The sequence below is a fragment of the Trematosphaeria pertusa genome (assembly GCF_010094035.1).
Source record: "Trematosphaeria pertusa strain CBS 122368 unplaced genomic scaffold BU26scaffold_8, whole genome shotgun sequence".
In the NCBI taxonomy this organism is placed as follows: Eukaryota; Fungi; Ascomycota; class Dothideomycetes; order Pleosporales; family Trematosphaeriaceae; genus Trematosphaeria; species Trematosphaeria pertusa.
Genome location: NW_022987219.1, coordinates 374978 through 389913, shown reverse-complemented (window position 1 = coordinate 389913; position 14936 = coordinate 374978). Strand labels below are relative to the sequence as shown.

The 14936-nt window shown below is 55.1% G+C and overlaps 5 protein-coding genes across 5 annotated transcripts; 3 read left to right on the top strand and 2 right to left on the bottom strand.

The window, feature by feature from the left end:
* BU26DRAFT_323441 (uncharacterized protein) lies at positions 1–449 on the top strand. Its single transcript, XM_033822096.1, has one exon. It carries the CDS (start codon positions 133–135, stop codon positions 394–396), a length of 264 nt encoding a protein of 87 aa, XP_033682931.1. The 5' UTR covers positions 1–132; the 3' UTR covers positions 397–449.
* Positions 450–2454, bottom strand: BU26DRAFT_323440 (uncharacterized protein). Its single transcript, XM_033822095.1, has 2 exons — positions 1845–2454; positions 450–1793 (listed from the first exon to the last, which is right to left on the bottom strand). Exons 1-2 carry the CDS (start codon positions 2189–2191, stop codon positions 503–505), a joined length of 1638 nt encoding a protein of 545 aa, XP_033682930.1. The 5' UTR covers positions 2192–2454; the 3' UTR covers positions 450–502.
* A 3236-nt stretch (positions 2455–5690) lies between these two features.
* Positions 5691–7752, top strand: BU26DRAFT_323329 (cell lysis protein-like protein). Its single transcript, XM_033822093.1, has 7 exons — positions 5691–5925; positions 6050–6118; positions 6354–6470; positions 6521–6552; positions 6607–6724; positions 6774–6970; positions 7117–7752. The coding sequence occupies exons 1-7, from the start codon at positions 5796–5798 to the stop codon at positions 7498–7500; spliced, it is 1047 nt and encodes a 348-aa protein (XP_033682929.1). The 5' UTR covers positions 5691–5795; the 3' UTR covers positions 7501–7752.
* Positions 7753–8723: 971 nt separating this feature from the next.
* On the top strand, positions 8724–10391 carry BU26DRAFT_605487 (uncharacterized protein). Its single transcript, XM_033835593.1, has 2 exons — positions 8724–8927; positions 8986–10391. Exons 1-2 carry the CDS (start codon positions 8772–8774, stop codon positions 9964–9966), a joined length of 1137 nt encoding a protein of 378 aa, XP_033682928.1. The 5' UTR covers positions 8724–8771; the 3' UTR covers positions 9967–10391.
* A 180-nt stretch (positions 10392–10571) lies between these two features.
* BU26DRAFT_457942 (uncharacterized protein) lies at positions 10572–14687 on the bottom strand. The gene is made up of 3 exons (XM_033824961.1): positions 14593–14687; positions 12748–14494; positions 10572–12686 (listed from the first exon to the last, which is right to left on the bottom strand). The coding sequence occupies exons 1-3, from the start codon at positions 14658–14660 to the stop codon at positions 10812–10814; spliced, it is 3690 nt and encodes a 1229-aa protein (XP_033682927.1). The 5' UTR covers positions 14661–14687; the 3' UTR covers positions 10572–10811.
* Positions 14688–14936: the final 249 nt, after the last annotated feature.

The window sequence follows — 14936 nt, the reverse complement described above, 5'->3', positions numbered from 1 at the left end:
CTTGACGTGCATCAGCGACTAGGATGCCGGGGACTGAACTTTATTAAACACCAAGAGATCGTTAATGAAGCCACGATCTGGGTTGCATGAATCAATCTAACGGGTACCGAAGACGCGGGCACGCATGAGTCGATGTTGGAATTTGATTTGCTCCATTTGGAACTCGCATATGCCGGGTTGACGTATGCAACTGCGGCAAAATGCTCGTCTGCAAACCCACAAGAGGGTCGTTGCAGTGATGTAGTAATGTACATATCCATCATCCACCCTTGCGCCCACCACCATAGGCCAAGGCGTCTAAGGACTGTTAGTATCTGGACATTCCGTCTTGCCGGCCTGATAGCCAGCCTTACGCCAATATGCATTATCCAGCCCATCATGACACATTACTCGTAAACCGTGGACGCCGAACTCATAGGGATATCTCGTGCTGTAAAGAAAGAATAGGGATATGCAGAATGAAGGACCCATCAATGGGCCTTGGGTATCACACACAAAAGGATTAAGGAGAAGAAAGGAGACCACCTGCATCCTGTAATGATGGAGCGCTCGGATGGGTGGAATTGGGGGCGCTGCGGGCAACGAACGGAAGAGCATTTGGCCGCTGGGGAGGAGGAGCGGTCTGGGACATCGATGTTGCTGAAGACGAGGATGTTCCCTCCTCAGCAGCTAACTCGTCGCTTTCTGATAACAAGCCGCCTGCATCGTGTAGCGGTTGACCCGGTCGAGTCATCTCGTAGTCTTCTGATTGTTGAGAGAGCCGGGAGGAGCGGCGGGCCGACGGAGGATATGCTCGGCCATTTGGCATGAAAGAGCTCGATGCTCTCGAGGTTCGCCGTGGCTGCGGTGCAAAGTCGTGAGCGATGACGGAATCGGTGGGCGACGGTGCCATGGACGAATTTCCGCCTTCCAACAGACCTCCCACATCAAAGAAGGAGACTCGTCTACCGCCCCCACGAGGGCTCGGCAAGGGATCTTCAATGATTCTATCCTTCACATCAGAGTCCCCGCTGGATTGCGACAGATCAGACTGCCGACCAGGGAATTGCCAAGTGCTATTCGAAAAGGGTGGGGAATGTCCGTGTGGCGAGAGAAGATTAAGGTCAACAACCTGAGCTGGTCGCGCTATATTTGGCTTTAGCTCGGCATGTTCAGGCTTCGTACGGTACCCTAGTTCTCGAGCGAGATCTTCGTCGCTGCCCCATTGCTGTAGCGTCGGACGCCGCGTCGAAGAGCGGCGATCCATGCTGTCGGTAGTGGATCCAGCTTTGTATTTCGCTTTCTTGACGCCCCTGTCACGGAGGAATGAGCCTAGGATGATAGCGTTGGAGACGACTGCAGCAGCAAGTATCTCGGACGACGCGAATACAGTACGATATTGCTGCAATCCGTGCTTTTCGATGACTAGAGGTACCCTGGCTCCGGTGATGCCGATGAGGATGATGGACATGGAGAACAGGGCCACAAGTGACAGCTTGCGCCCAAGGGGCATTCCAGAGCGGAGTATGATGGGAATGGGGAAGAACACGAGCAGAAGGTCGGTTATGATGTCCGTTACGCCCATGGAGAGGAGATGGCCGTAACCTTGACGACAACGGGGGCCTGGATCGGGTTTGACCTGCCAGTAGTGGTCGAAGGGTTGACATTCTGCCAAAGTTGCGATGACGACGATGATAAACGTGACTGCGAGGAAGATGCGGATAGTTCGCAGGCCAAATTCATAGCCCCTCTTCCAAAACCTCTCCGTCATCCGCTTCAGAAACTCGGAGACGGTAAACTTGGCTGTCCAGATGCTGAATCGGGTATTAGAACCATTATCAGAGGTGTGTGATGGAGTTACTCACAACAGGGCGTAGAATATTCTCGCTGCGAGCACCAGTTTGGAGCCAATTTCGCGATGGTAGATTTTGACGGGGTCATTGAGATCCTCGGTGGCGGCGTTGTTCGTCCCGTAGAGAAGGACGACATGGATGAATCCCATTCTTGCCATCAGCGGAATGATGCTCCACGCCATGATCTTGTCTTCTCGGAACAGTCGCTCGTTCCTGATGTATCGGCCGGACAAGCGGATTCCAATAATGGTTAGAGAAAAGATGGTGCACCACCAGCTGTAGAGGAGAGTCGGGTTGTTCTCGACTCGGGTGCGGCGCTCCGGGGGCGACTCATTGTAGAGGGAGCGAGGGAGTATCATGGTGTGGTGGAGTCCAGACAGACTCCCACCTCCGCAGAGGGCGAGCTGTTGGAGTGTCGCGTGCTCAATGGGCCTATTGGGATTTGTGGGTTGATGTAATGGCAACGGCTGGCAGGTGCTGACGATGGCGATCCGGGAGCGCTTTGACCATGTCTGTCATACGGCGAGCGGTTCCGGGGGCGCGGGATAAAGTGGATATGACTTCAGGGCACAGGCTTGCAATATGAATGCGGCTGTTTGGCAGCGCGGCGAGCACGTCGTGAAGGGGCGACGGGGAGCTTCGAGGCTGAGGTGAAGGAGGCGGCGGCTGCAGGTGAGAGGTGGTGGAAGGGCCAGGACTGCACTTATCGCGGGCGCACTGAGGGACGATCCAGACACGAGAAGCGGGTCGGACGATGTGGCGGTGATAAGCCTGGCTTCTGCGCACCCAAATCCAGGCTCGGCGTGGTGCGAAACGGCCTGCCAAAACCAGCGGCGGCTCTTGTGTCCGGGGCTCGGGGGGGCTGATAGGCGCCGGTGGAGGCTGTCAAGACACGGCAGTCTTGAAGGGCATGGCCGTTTGTTGGCGGCGCCCGTGACGGTTATACGCAGACACGGCGCTCTGCGAGTATGAGCACAAGCACTGGATGCGATGCGCGAACTGGCTCGTCGTGTGTCGAGTGGGCGCACCCCGGGGGACACAAGGGCTGGATGCATGAGCTGCCGGCGCGGTCTCGCTTCGTGCGATAGCGTTGGCCCTCAGGGCTATCGCCCACGATGAAGCGAGAGGCGTGGAGCGCATGGCCGAGCTGCACCAACACGCCGCTGGCATCTGCCCGCTGCTGAGTGGCTGCCGCCGCGTCCAATGTCTCTCCCCAGCAGTGCCGACCGCCCGCAGGCTCAGGCGGGAGTCGCTCAAGGCCTTGGTTGTCGCACATGATGCACCGCCAGTGGTGCCGCTGGAGATGCAGCTGGCAGCTGGCAGCTGGCTACACGGCCCCGCCCCTCCCATCGTCGACCCGAACCCCGGGACTGAACTGCATCAGCGAGGCCAGAGACCCTGAGGCCTCCTTCCAGCGCGCATTATCGCAATCGAGTGGACTGATTGCCAGCAGACCCTCTCTCTGCGCCATTTCGCAACCTTGCAAGGCGACCCGAGTGACCCCCACTGATCCCGCTGGCGTGGCAATCCCTGCGTGCCGCTTACCCATGCCCCCGCCTTTTGATTGCGGGCCCTCACATGCGCAAGCTCATAGCCTCGTTATCCTCTCCTGAGACTTCAGGCCTCAAAGCCGCGGCAGCCTGAGCAACATGTGCTCGCTTTTCCATCACCTCAGACGGCTCCCAGCTTCGGCATCAAGCAGTACGCGCGACGGCGAAAGCAGCCGAAGACAGACGTCATCGTGGCCTGGAGATCCCTCCCGATGATCCCAACCGCAAGCCTGGAAAGCACCCGAAGCCAACATCATACGCGTGGCAACCCGGACCAATCCCGCAGTTGCTCTCCCACCGGCTACAACCATTTGGCGGCTTGAAGGATGAGACGGGCGGAAGGCGAAGACGTATCAATTGCTTCAGGCTGTGATATCTTCCGCCTGCGAGGTACACGGCGAAGAACTTAATGCGACCCCACGCTAATATACACGGTACGCAGCAATGTTTCATCCCCCCTTCTCTTCAAACGCAGGGTGCATCCCGTATCTTCTCTCTCCTCAATTCTGAACAGAGTCAGCTTCGATCCCTCTGCTTCCACAGGGCGTTCTGACACTGGCCGCATCACCGCAATCCGGATAAAGCTGCACCTGCACCCTTTCAGCCACTCAGGTCTCGACTACGGACATTCCTCTGTTAGGTGGCGTTGGCTGCGTCCTATTGATACGAGCTGCGAGGTCTGCGAATTTGCGCAGCTCCTTTTCCATGCTCCAACACAAGCCGACTGAGGGAGACTGACTATACTGCCTACGTTAAGCGGGACACGAATGCCTGGAGGATTTCATACATATCTCCGTCCGCTAGCTGTCCAACCTCTCCATAATAATTCCCAGTTTGTGTATTCCTTTGCAGCCTGGACGCATCCCTACGCGCATGGCTACCACGTGGACCCCGATGTGCTGAAGTCCGAGCGTGTCAGCGTTGCTACCACTCGCCATTCCTTGATACCGAATACCTTCACGTCGGAGCTTTGACCTCAGCAACTTGAAATATGGTACCAATATTGAAGCGCGAGCCTTCCTCGTGTTCAAAGAGAACGGCGTCCCTCACTGCCAGCTGATGCTTCGATCGGTTTCCCCGGAGCTCAGTCGAGTCTGTAGACGGTAAAATGTTAAAGAGCAAGCACTTCTAGGGGCATCATGATCCCATACTTCGGGCATTTCCATCATATTCACAGCTGCACACTGTTGCGTTGGACGTGGAGGCCTCAAGAGTCTGGATACAGTTCCGACCATCCACAAATACTCATGCGAAGCACTCGTTAGGAAGAGCCTGATGATCGTTCCACGCCGAGAGGACCCCCTGTGATCCTTACGCTGCATGAGTGCGAATGATCTTCCCCTGGAGCCTGCAGTCACGGTGTACGGCAAGCCAGACCCGATTTTATGTATAGGGCGCTTTACCAGGATTACGCGAAGCTCTTAAATTAGATTTTGCTCTCTTGGGCTTTCCATGGTATCCATTCCAGCATCTGTCTTCTACGCGGCAATACGCCCGGCTTGGGAAGAGGACTCCATCCCAAGTGCCTAGGCCTAGATGTCTTTGACTTCCTGGATAACTCCACTGTATAGGCTTAAACAATATAAATGCTTTCCTCGTTCGAGAAAGACAGATTTGGGATATAGCTTGCTGAAGCCTTTCACAGGTTCTAGGTTGCAATGATGTCAATTCATATTGTGTGACCTGAGCCCACAAAGTAGGTACGTACCCTTCCCCTACCTGCGCCTTCGATGGTGATCTGTGAATGATGAGGTGCCCTTCTTTGGATGAGCGTAGTATCTCATGTGCCTTAACCTGATCTGCGACCGGTTGTAACTAAATGAGCAGATTGCGAAACTCAAGTGCGCTGGAGTTCTAGAAAGCTTCTAGAAAGCATAACAGCACATATCGTGTGCATGCTCGCGTGACTAGTATCCAAGTTCTCGTTCTTGCTTACGTTGCATCATTGGGATGCGGGTGCTTGGAGGGGCTGTTCACATGCGAGACCTGAAATTACGCGCATCGCAAAGGGAAGCTTTCGTGGCCGCGGAGGGTGGCAGCACGCAACGGAGAACAGCAACAGCAACGGCAGCACGAAATCGACTCAAGTATCATTTTCGTGAAGCGCACAGCTGTAGCGATGATGACATAGTGCAACCAGGACTTTTTTGTGGAGCCTGTGGTTGGCAGGTTCCTTTGATTTGTTTGTTGTTGACTAGGTGAAACGTCATGGCTGATCGCTTGGACCTCACACGAGCAGTGCAAGAGACAGCTTGCTCCTGCCCACAAAGCCCTCTCATCATTTCAAGCCACAGACCCAACTCCTCTCCCACTACCTCTTCTTCTACCATCAACTTTCTACCCGCAGCAGCCGCCAAAGAGCCTGCTTTCCGCACCTGCATACACAAAAGCATCTGCCGACCGCGAACGCGTCATGTCTGAGGCAGCTCCCCATACCAACATCAGCGACTTGCACGACCAGGACACTCCTGTGCCCTCCGTCGAAGACAGCCATACCAACGGCAGCTCGCACGTGGACAACGCAAAGAACAGCTTCATGGATTGTAAGGTACGTCGATGGCCTTGATTCTGGCTGGCTCCGAAGCTTGCCGAGACGAGCTAACTCCGACCACAGTCTTATCTGCACCTCGCCCACCACCCGCATTTCTCCTGACAACGTCACAGCAGCACAATCCGCCATGGCCGCCGTTTCCAACCACCCGGCCACGCAGACCCTCAGGGACAATATCAGCAATGGTGAGGTGAGTAGAGCGCCCAGCCTGATCGGGAGTTTTAGGCTCGCAGCTAACGGTGGTCTCGCGACACAGTCCAAAATGTCCCGCACGTTCCCAGCCCCGATGTGCATGAAAACAAACCCGATCAAAGACCAAGGGACACGACGGAATGCATATTATGCTTTTTGCAGTCGCCGGAGCGGACAATACTCTATCGGGCATGGCGACAGCATGTGCACCCATACTGACGTAACCAGGACCCGTCGGAGAAGCAGCCAAAGCGCAATCCGCGAAGACGAGGAGTGAATTCGCTGACCTCGCAAATGCCCGACAAACACCAGAGCAGCCGGCTGCGACGGGCCAGCCTCTTACGCGTAGGACTCCCTTCCAATGGAATTGCTGTAGCTGGACTGACATGAATCAGACTATCACAGCATGTTCTACCGACTGCTCAGCGTAAGCCGTATCCTTTTATTGCAGTTTTTAGGAACACCTACTTACATTTCTCAGTGGAAGAACCCTCGCGCAACCGCTATCTCCTTCATCGCTACCCTCTTCTTCATCTTCGCCGCACGATACCTGAACCTCATCCGCTACATGTTCAAGGCTACATGGATGACTCTGGGTGGTATGTGGTCCCCAAATTCGCGGGCATACTTGGTGCTGACTGTGGATAGCAACGGCCGCCGCAGAAGTTGCGGGTCAAGTGGTCCTGGGCAAGGGAATTACCTCTCAGTTCCGGCCGAGGCAGTACTTCACCATTCGGAAGGCTTCGCTTGAGCGGCTCCTGGATGATGTCGAGCAGTTCATCAACTTCTTCGTTATTGAATCCCAGAGGATTCTGTTCGCCGAGAACGTCTACGCAACCATTGCGGTAAGTTGTGCATTTTCCCTCCCCAGTCTACATCTCCCGCGTCTCCAATGGTCTCACGCAGGGTCTCCATCCCCGCAAGCATCCCAAAGCACCAAGCCGGGAGAGTTCTACAGGGTCGAATGGCTGACTAGAATTGCGACATTTAGGCGTTCTTCGCTTCCCTGGTCTCGTACTTCCTCATCAAGTTTGTCCCGCTTTGGGGCTTGACTCTGATCGCCACGACCATCGCCTACATGGGTCCTCTTGTGTACATCAAGAACAAGGAGGCCATTGACGCCCAGCTTGAGAAGGGCTACCACATGGCCAACCAGCAAGCTACACAACTGAGGGATCTCGCTGCCCAGCACACTGGAAATGCAACCAAGACCCTCCAGGGATACACCAGGGAGTATACGACCAAGGCGCAGGAGACAATCAACCAATACCGTGGACGCTCTACTTCTCCAGAGGTCAAGAAGGAGGACTTCCCGGTGGCGCCCAAGCACGAGCCGGCTTCTGAGAAGGAGCCCGTTGCTGAGCCTGCTATGTAGGCGCCAGAAAAGATGCCCAGGGCAGCCTCTTCCTTCCGACAATCCATCAAGGCTGCACTCAAGACGGGTTATATGCAGAACGATCTGCCATATCCCTAATGTCCCCTGTCTCACATCACGCATCCGGAAACTCACGATGACCACGGACTCATGAATAATGGCTGGTCTCCAACGATAACTCACGAACACCCGCAAATTGGATCCCTTGCACTGCAGCGATTCCACCGCTTGTGTATTGTATCTCCTTAAAAGCTCTCTTCTGCAATCTGACTAGCGGCCTCTATCTTTTCTACCCTCATCAATTTTCTTCCCTGGGATTCTCTGGTATCAGTGGCCTGGGCGGAACACGGCGGAGGAATGGAATAGGGAGGCGTGATGACGGAATAACGGGCAGCTCTTTCCTTTCTAAATAGGTGCTGCAGACAATATAATATCTTGCTTTCGAAGTATCTCGTGCATCACTTAATGAACCCTTGTCTGCGCGCTGCCTCTCAGACTTCCCTCCTAGAGTTTCATCAACGTGTCTTCGACATTCGCCAGCAACGTACTTCGTTGGATCAACAGATCACCTATGAGGACCACTCGGGTCCACAGATGATGTCGGAGGAAACGAGGCGAAGCCACACCAGATTGCAGCACGGCGGAAGGTGGCCTCCGGTCGGTGCAATAAATGCCATCCTTTCGGGCGTAGATGGCTGATCCGTTCGTTGTCCTTCTTGGCGAATAAGTAAACCAAATCCCACGGTATGCGATTGCACGAGATTTCTCAGCAGCCGGAGACACATTCCGCCGCAAAACGCGCATTCTTTCACATTCATTATAGGCTCCACAATAGGTGGTTGCTGTGTCGTGTTATCGAGTTGAGCACCGGTGAATGTCGCTTTACCATGCCGCAACCTTCAATGAAACTTGCAGGAACTCTGGCGCCACTTTTGTAGCAAGACATGAGGCCTGAGGCGTCTCGCTGATGTATGTATTGGCCCTAAGGGGCCATTCTGATAGTGGAATACGTGAAGGATCACACATGGCCAATAATAGCGATGGCGCTAGACCGAGACCAGATCCTTCTGGTCCGAGCGCTAGGCAGCTGTTGCGTCAAGCTGCGCCTCGCTCCGCCGCCCAGCCCGTTGAAAGGACAACCTCATCCCCTCGCCTTCTCCTCCGGCTCACGCCCACGCTCTTTCCCTTACTTTCCAAACCCAACTTTCAACTTCTCAATAACGCTTCTTTTGAACTTGGTTTTTTTTGTGTAACGAGACGATTTCGAGAAAATGATTGAACACGCTGTCAAGCGCGGCCTCCAGCATGCCTCCGCCATGCAGCTCTTCAAGCGGGCTGCAGAGGATGGGCCACAGGTCGAGATGCCAAAGTGGGGAATAGCTGTCTTGGCTACGACCTTTGTCCTCTTCGTTATCTTCATGAGCGCTGTACGTTGAACCCCGCTCCGTAGCCGCTGGGCTGAACTCTGAGGCTGACAATGTCCAGGTGGAATACACCCTCAAAGATGTCGTCGCGACCCTCTGCATGGTTGAGACTCCCTTCGCCGCTATCACCGTTTCTACCCCCGAGGAGCGCGATGCTCCCAAGGACACCAAGGAGCCCCTCCTCGAGACCGGTCCCACGATCACGCTCGTCCACCAGAAGCCGATTACCTCGTCCATCCGTGGCACAATCCGACACCTGGTCTCGCAGGCCGGCCGCCTCGCTCGCTGGAGGGGCTTCAAGATCCACGTTCTTCACGGACTCTGCTTCTCCCTCGTGGCCAACATTGTCAGCGCCGCCCTCCCTATCCCCGACCCGGTGCGCATGATCATCGCTACCGCTGTCAGCGGCGCCATCTGCGCCAACCTCCACGCGGCCTGGACACACAAGGTGGTCTCGATGCCCACTGCTACCCGCTTCTGGCAGCGCGTCCCCGCCCGCAGCAACTGGAAGCTCCTTGCCTTCCCTGCTGCCGTCAGCGCCGCTATGCCCTACTTCTCCCTCTCCGTCGCCCACGGCTTTATTCCGCTTTTCGGTCTCGACAGGGCCGTCAACGACAACTTCCGCGAGTACAACGGCCACCAGTGGACCTCGCTCATCCTCCGCTGGATCGCCGTCTTGGTTATTGCCATCTCCTGCACCATCTTCCTCTGCCTCCCGGCCATCGTCACCCTGGTCCGTGTCGAAGCCTCCATCCTCCCCGAGGACCAGGACACCATTGTGCCGTTCGACCGCACCTTCGCTGGCAAGGTTGTGCCCAGGATCCTGGGTGGCACTGGCTGCATCAGCTTCCTGGATGCGTGGCGCAGCTTCAACTGGGAGGCTCGCCGCCGCCTTATCAAGCTCTATGTCAAGATCTTCTTTATCTTGACCGGCCTGTTCTTTGTCTTGGCTCATGTCCTTGCTTTCGAGGTCTTTGTTATCATGGGTCCGGCGCTTGGCAAGTTCTTGTCGGAGGCGAGGCAGCAGGGCCACCTTTCTTAGATGGTGTACCTTGGCGAGTGGGTGCCGGACGCTTGATGGCATCCCAAGCGAGTTCAAGCGGGGAGTGCACTGGGAAGCGTGGGATGGAGATCTGTTGCAGTGAATATGATAAGCACATCGCTGGAGTTCAATTAGGTTATGTCAGGAGTCGGATAGTGGATACTAAGCTCCTTTGTTTATTTCCTTAGCGTAAGCTAGAAGAATATTCACAACGGAGTTACGGCAAACACCTTTCTCGTGCCATATGATAATGAAGCACTGGTGAACCGCGTAGAAAGATAGCAGGCAAAGCTCACGCAGCACGCCTTGCGTTGCACAGGGAGCTGTACAAGGCTAGCAAGCTAGAGCAGCCTGTACCTATACCTCCCATCCTGACATTTAGTTTCACGGAGCCACGCTCAGAAGAAAGACCAGCAGTCATTAGCGTCGTGCCAACACCGTCAGCTCATGAATCTAAAATTTCATTCCCAGTCATGAAGCCCAAAGCCCCCATCTATGTAAGTCTCATGAGTACCGACCGTGAAATGATGCATGCAATGCTAACCCCGCGCTATGCACGCTGATACCCGTTCTACAAAGGCGAAAAAGGAAAACCAACAAACCGGAAAATGCATGCATGCCGTCATCCGCCTGTCGTTGGTTTCGTAAGACGGGTATAAACGCTTTTTCGAAGAGAAAAAGTGAAACAGACGGCCAGCCCCGTAACGTGCAGAAATACCATGAATGAGCGCCGATGAATGTGCAAAATGATGTTCGTCTCCGGTCGTGTTTGTGTCTATTGGCAGACCGTTCGATGCTGTGCGTCCAACCGTGGAAATGCCGGGGTCTTCTGATTGCCGCAGTCGTTAGACCTCGCTTCTACTGTGCCTGTGCGTTGGGCCCGGCTCTGGCTTCTCGCTCCTCCTCTGAGGGCTGTCTTCGCCCTTCGCTGCGCCGTCCTCGCCCGTGACGACGCCTCTCAGAACGACGTCAAGATCTGCCAGCCGCACCGGCTTGATCAGAAACAGATTCACACCACTCGCATGCGCCTCCTGCTGTGCCTCCGAGCTCGCCACGCCAGTCAGCGCAATGATCGTAACGGGTGGAAGCCCGTGGTCTCGCTCGTGAGCACGGATCTGTCGCGTGGCTTCGAGGCCGTCCATCTCTGGCATATTGATGTCCATGAGAATGACGTCAATGCGCACTCCTGCGTTTCCGTGCCTTGAAGGGGGTGGCGAGGGTGCCGGAGATGCTGAGACGGAGTGTGAAGGTGTGCAAGCATTTTTGTATGCCTCCAGTGCCTCGAGCCCAGTCTTAGCCAGGACGTGGTGATGGCCCAGTTTCTCGACGAAGGTACGAAGCAGGCGGAGGTTGATAGGGTTGTCATCGACTGCCAGGCAGTTCAATGCGCGGATGGGCGGGACTGCTTTGCGAACCGGGCTGGCGTTGAGGGACCGAATTTCAGGAGCACTAATCGCTGAAGTGATCGGCGGTCGAGGAGGTTCTAACGCAGCAACTACAGTGCTTGGGCTGATGAGGGGAGTGTTTTCCTTCAAGCTGAGCTGCGAGACCTTCGACAGAGTTGTGTCTGTCTCGGTGGATTGAGCCATGAGCCGATTTGCATGACGATCGAGACACGACGACAAGGCTTTCGCCAGCTTATGTGGTCCACAGGGCTGAGCGATACACTCGAATATGAGTCCTGGAACGGTGATCGCTGTAGTCGACTGTGCGGATGCGGCCCCCTGGCAAACGACAATGACCGGAGAGGCGGAAGACATGTCAGGGTTCTGACTATACTGAGCGCGGAGATATCTTGCTCCGGTTTCGGTCGCGATGACAAGATCCGGCGCCGGTCCCTGAGCCGAAACATGCTCCTGAACGTTCATGCCGAACCAGTCGGTGCAGAGGTTATCCAGAGCTTTCTTCGTGAGTTTGGTGGCATTTTTGTTCTTGAGGCTCTTCACCGGGAAATAGTCGCCTTCGTCATCAAAGCCAACAAAATGTACGTTCATGCCTTCCGTGCGCCTGTTGACGTTGAGAAGCTCTCTTTCTGGGATCGACGCGCAGACTGCCGGAGAAAGTATCGAATTCTTGAGTGGACAAGTCACAGTGAACTTGGTGCCGCGGCCTTTCTCACTCCGTACTTCGACATCGCCTCCAAGGAGCTCGACGAGTTGCTTGACAATGCTAAGGCCAAGGCCAGTGCCTTGACTCAGCGGATTCTCTTGGGCAAAGGAATGGAACAATCTGTTATTGACGTACTCCTCTGACATCCCCATTCCGGAATCTGTTACGATGAGCCGGAACTCCGAATGGTCGTCATTCGCGTTGGTGCTGGGAACGACCTGCAGCTTAATCTTAATAAAGCCTGCAGGTGTGTATTTGAGGGCATTTCCGAAAAGATTCATGATAACTCGTCGCCAGGCTCCCGGCTGCGTTCGGAAGATGTAGTTGTCGCTTTTGTTAATATCAACGATAACAGCAATGGCCGGTACATCCACTTTATTCGGCTGGTGCTCGAATGTTCGAGCGGTGGTCTTCTGGAAGTTAAAGCCAGCAAACACGCTCTCCAGTGCTTCCTCTGTCAGGATACTCAAATCAACATCCGAAATGATCGTCATAATGTCGTTCGAATGTCCCTGCCCAGGGCTGATAACTTGCTTGGCATTTTGCCAGCGCTTCTTGGGGCGCTTTGAGGATCCGCGCGTAATGTTATTAATTTTGGCAAAATCTAGCACCTACAAAAGTTCGTCAGTACACATTATTGCCCGCAACTTCGGAGCAGCTGGTTGAACTTACATGGTTGATTGTATCCAACAAGGTCTTGCCACAGGTCTCGATAGTCTGGACATGGCTGGCTTGCTGGCTATCGATCGATGTGTCCTTCAGTAGGTCCGTCATACCTAGGATGCCATGCAGGGGCGAACGCAGCTCGTGGCTGATAGAAGAAATGAAATCCGCCTTGGCAGCATCAGCCAGCTTGGTATCAAGCCGAGCTACTTCAGCCATGACGCTATTGCTAAAAGCGGCCAGATAGCTCATCTCTTGCTCGCTCGTGAACACTCGCATAGGATCTGAGCACCAAATGACGACACTCGAAAACCAACGATCACGATGCGAGTCCCAAAGAGGATACCACACCAGACTGCGAGCCTGAGGAAACACGTCCCGGAGAAGCATCTCGTCGTCAGAGCTTTTCGAAGACTCGGACCGCCGCGACACGGACGGGTCTGCGTCGTCTCTGTCCATCGGGCTGATAGCGGCGGGTGCAACATCCTCATCGAAATTGAAGATTTGGCCATGCGAGTAGTTTCGCAAGAGGTGCTTCAGGACGCTCTCAGACATAGAGTACTGCTCTCCAGATGGTGAGGACGTGTTGTGCACGGTTCTGTAACGGGCAGCACCAAGGACAGTGCACGGCTTGTCCGGTTCAGGTAGCTGCTCCGAGGCGAAATCATCATCGACCAGTCCGCCAAATGTACTGACTTTAGCATCGAAAAATACGGCGCCTTCAGCGTCTGTCGCATCAACTATCATTTGTGCAGCTCGACGGAATATCGCTCTGACGTCGGGAGCAATGGCGTCTTTCTCTTCGGGCTTTGTAGAGGACGCTGTCTTCGTTGCTACTTCTGCAATGCGAATGTCCAGGACTTCGGAAGCAGGTGTGATTACGGTACTGCCAGGCGGTCCATTTGAGGGGGAAGTGGCGTCAACGCTCTTCACGCTAGGGATGCTCGAGCTTGCACTGTCATTCCTATTGATGATAATGGGCTCCTGGAAGTTGACCTGCGGCGAAGTTGAGTTGGAGACTGTGGATCGACGTTGCCGCCCCCCAGAGGCAGCCTCTGGAAGTGGAGCAGATGGAGGACGTTCGGCTTCCCATGGATCCCCCCATTCATCCTCCGAGCCTAATCTACCTTCGGCAAATGAACCCAAGCTCTTGACCATGACACCTCCTCGTTTCTGATCGTCGGTAGCCCGAGACATTTCTAGGTGCCTCATAACAGTCACAGCCATGTCCTTGAGGAAATCCAGCTCGAAGGGAGACAAGCCATTGCGGGGCTTGTCATCCAGAACGCAGTACGTGCCAATGCTATGGCCATTGGGACTCCTGATCGGGACACCCGCATAAAAGCGCGAATATGGAGCGGCCTTAACAAAAGGGTAGTTCTTGAAGCGATCGTCTTGAGATAAGTCGTTGACCACGAGCGATGGCACGTCGGTGTAGTCGTCCAGCGGATGGACAGAATGATCGAAAGGCAACTTGACCGTATAGTAGCAGATACTCTGTTCCTTGGGGAATATGGTGGTGCCCCAGCAGAGACTGTCTTCGGGAAACTCAGCTTGTGCATTATGTAGGGAGAGCGTCTTCGTTGCCTCGGCCAAGATGTAACAGTTCCTGCGGTCGAAGAAGGATATCAGACATCGCCGAGTGTTGAGACGTAGGGCGCCCAACTGTGCGAACGCGGTCAAGGCCTTGTCTTCAGACGGACTGGGGGTCAATGAAGCGGCAGACGGCGGCAGCGAAGACGGGGAAGAGAGTGGCCTGGGGAGCTCGACGACAGAGGAGGGCTGACGGCTGTAGAGATCCTCCCTCGCGCGTTGCGAATGGTGATAGTATCTACGCCACGGTGAGCAAAACACCAGGTCAAGATGCGCGGTGGGTGGTACCTGTAGAACTCGCGTTCCTTTGTCCTATCTGCCTCCTCCATTTGTTTTCGTGCTTTCGCATGCGAGCGTGTGTGCGAGGCGGCCTGGTGGGCCATGACGACTTAAGGACAGCGACGGTCCGTGACGGCGGAAACCAGAATGCTCATGCCCCGCGGAGACGCCCCGATATGAGCCAGAAGCATCGAGATGGCGCGGGCCAAAGACGCTTCTGCGGTCTGCGGCCTGGGCGAGAGCCTGGAAGGCACAATCCAGCGGAGGACGGCTGGCGGAAGTGACTAGACGCGATCGGCCCAGCGTCCTACACCCTTAGCGGCTCG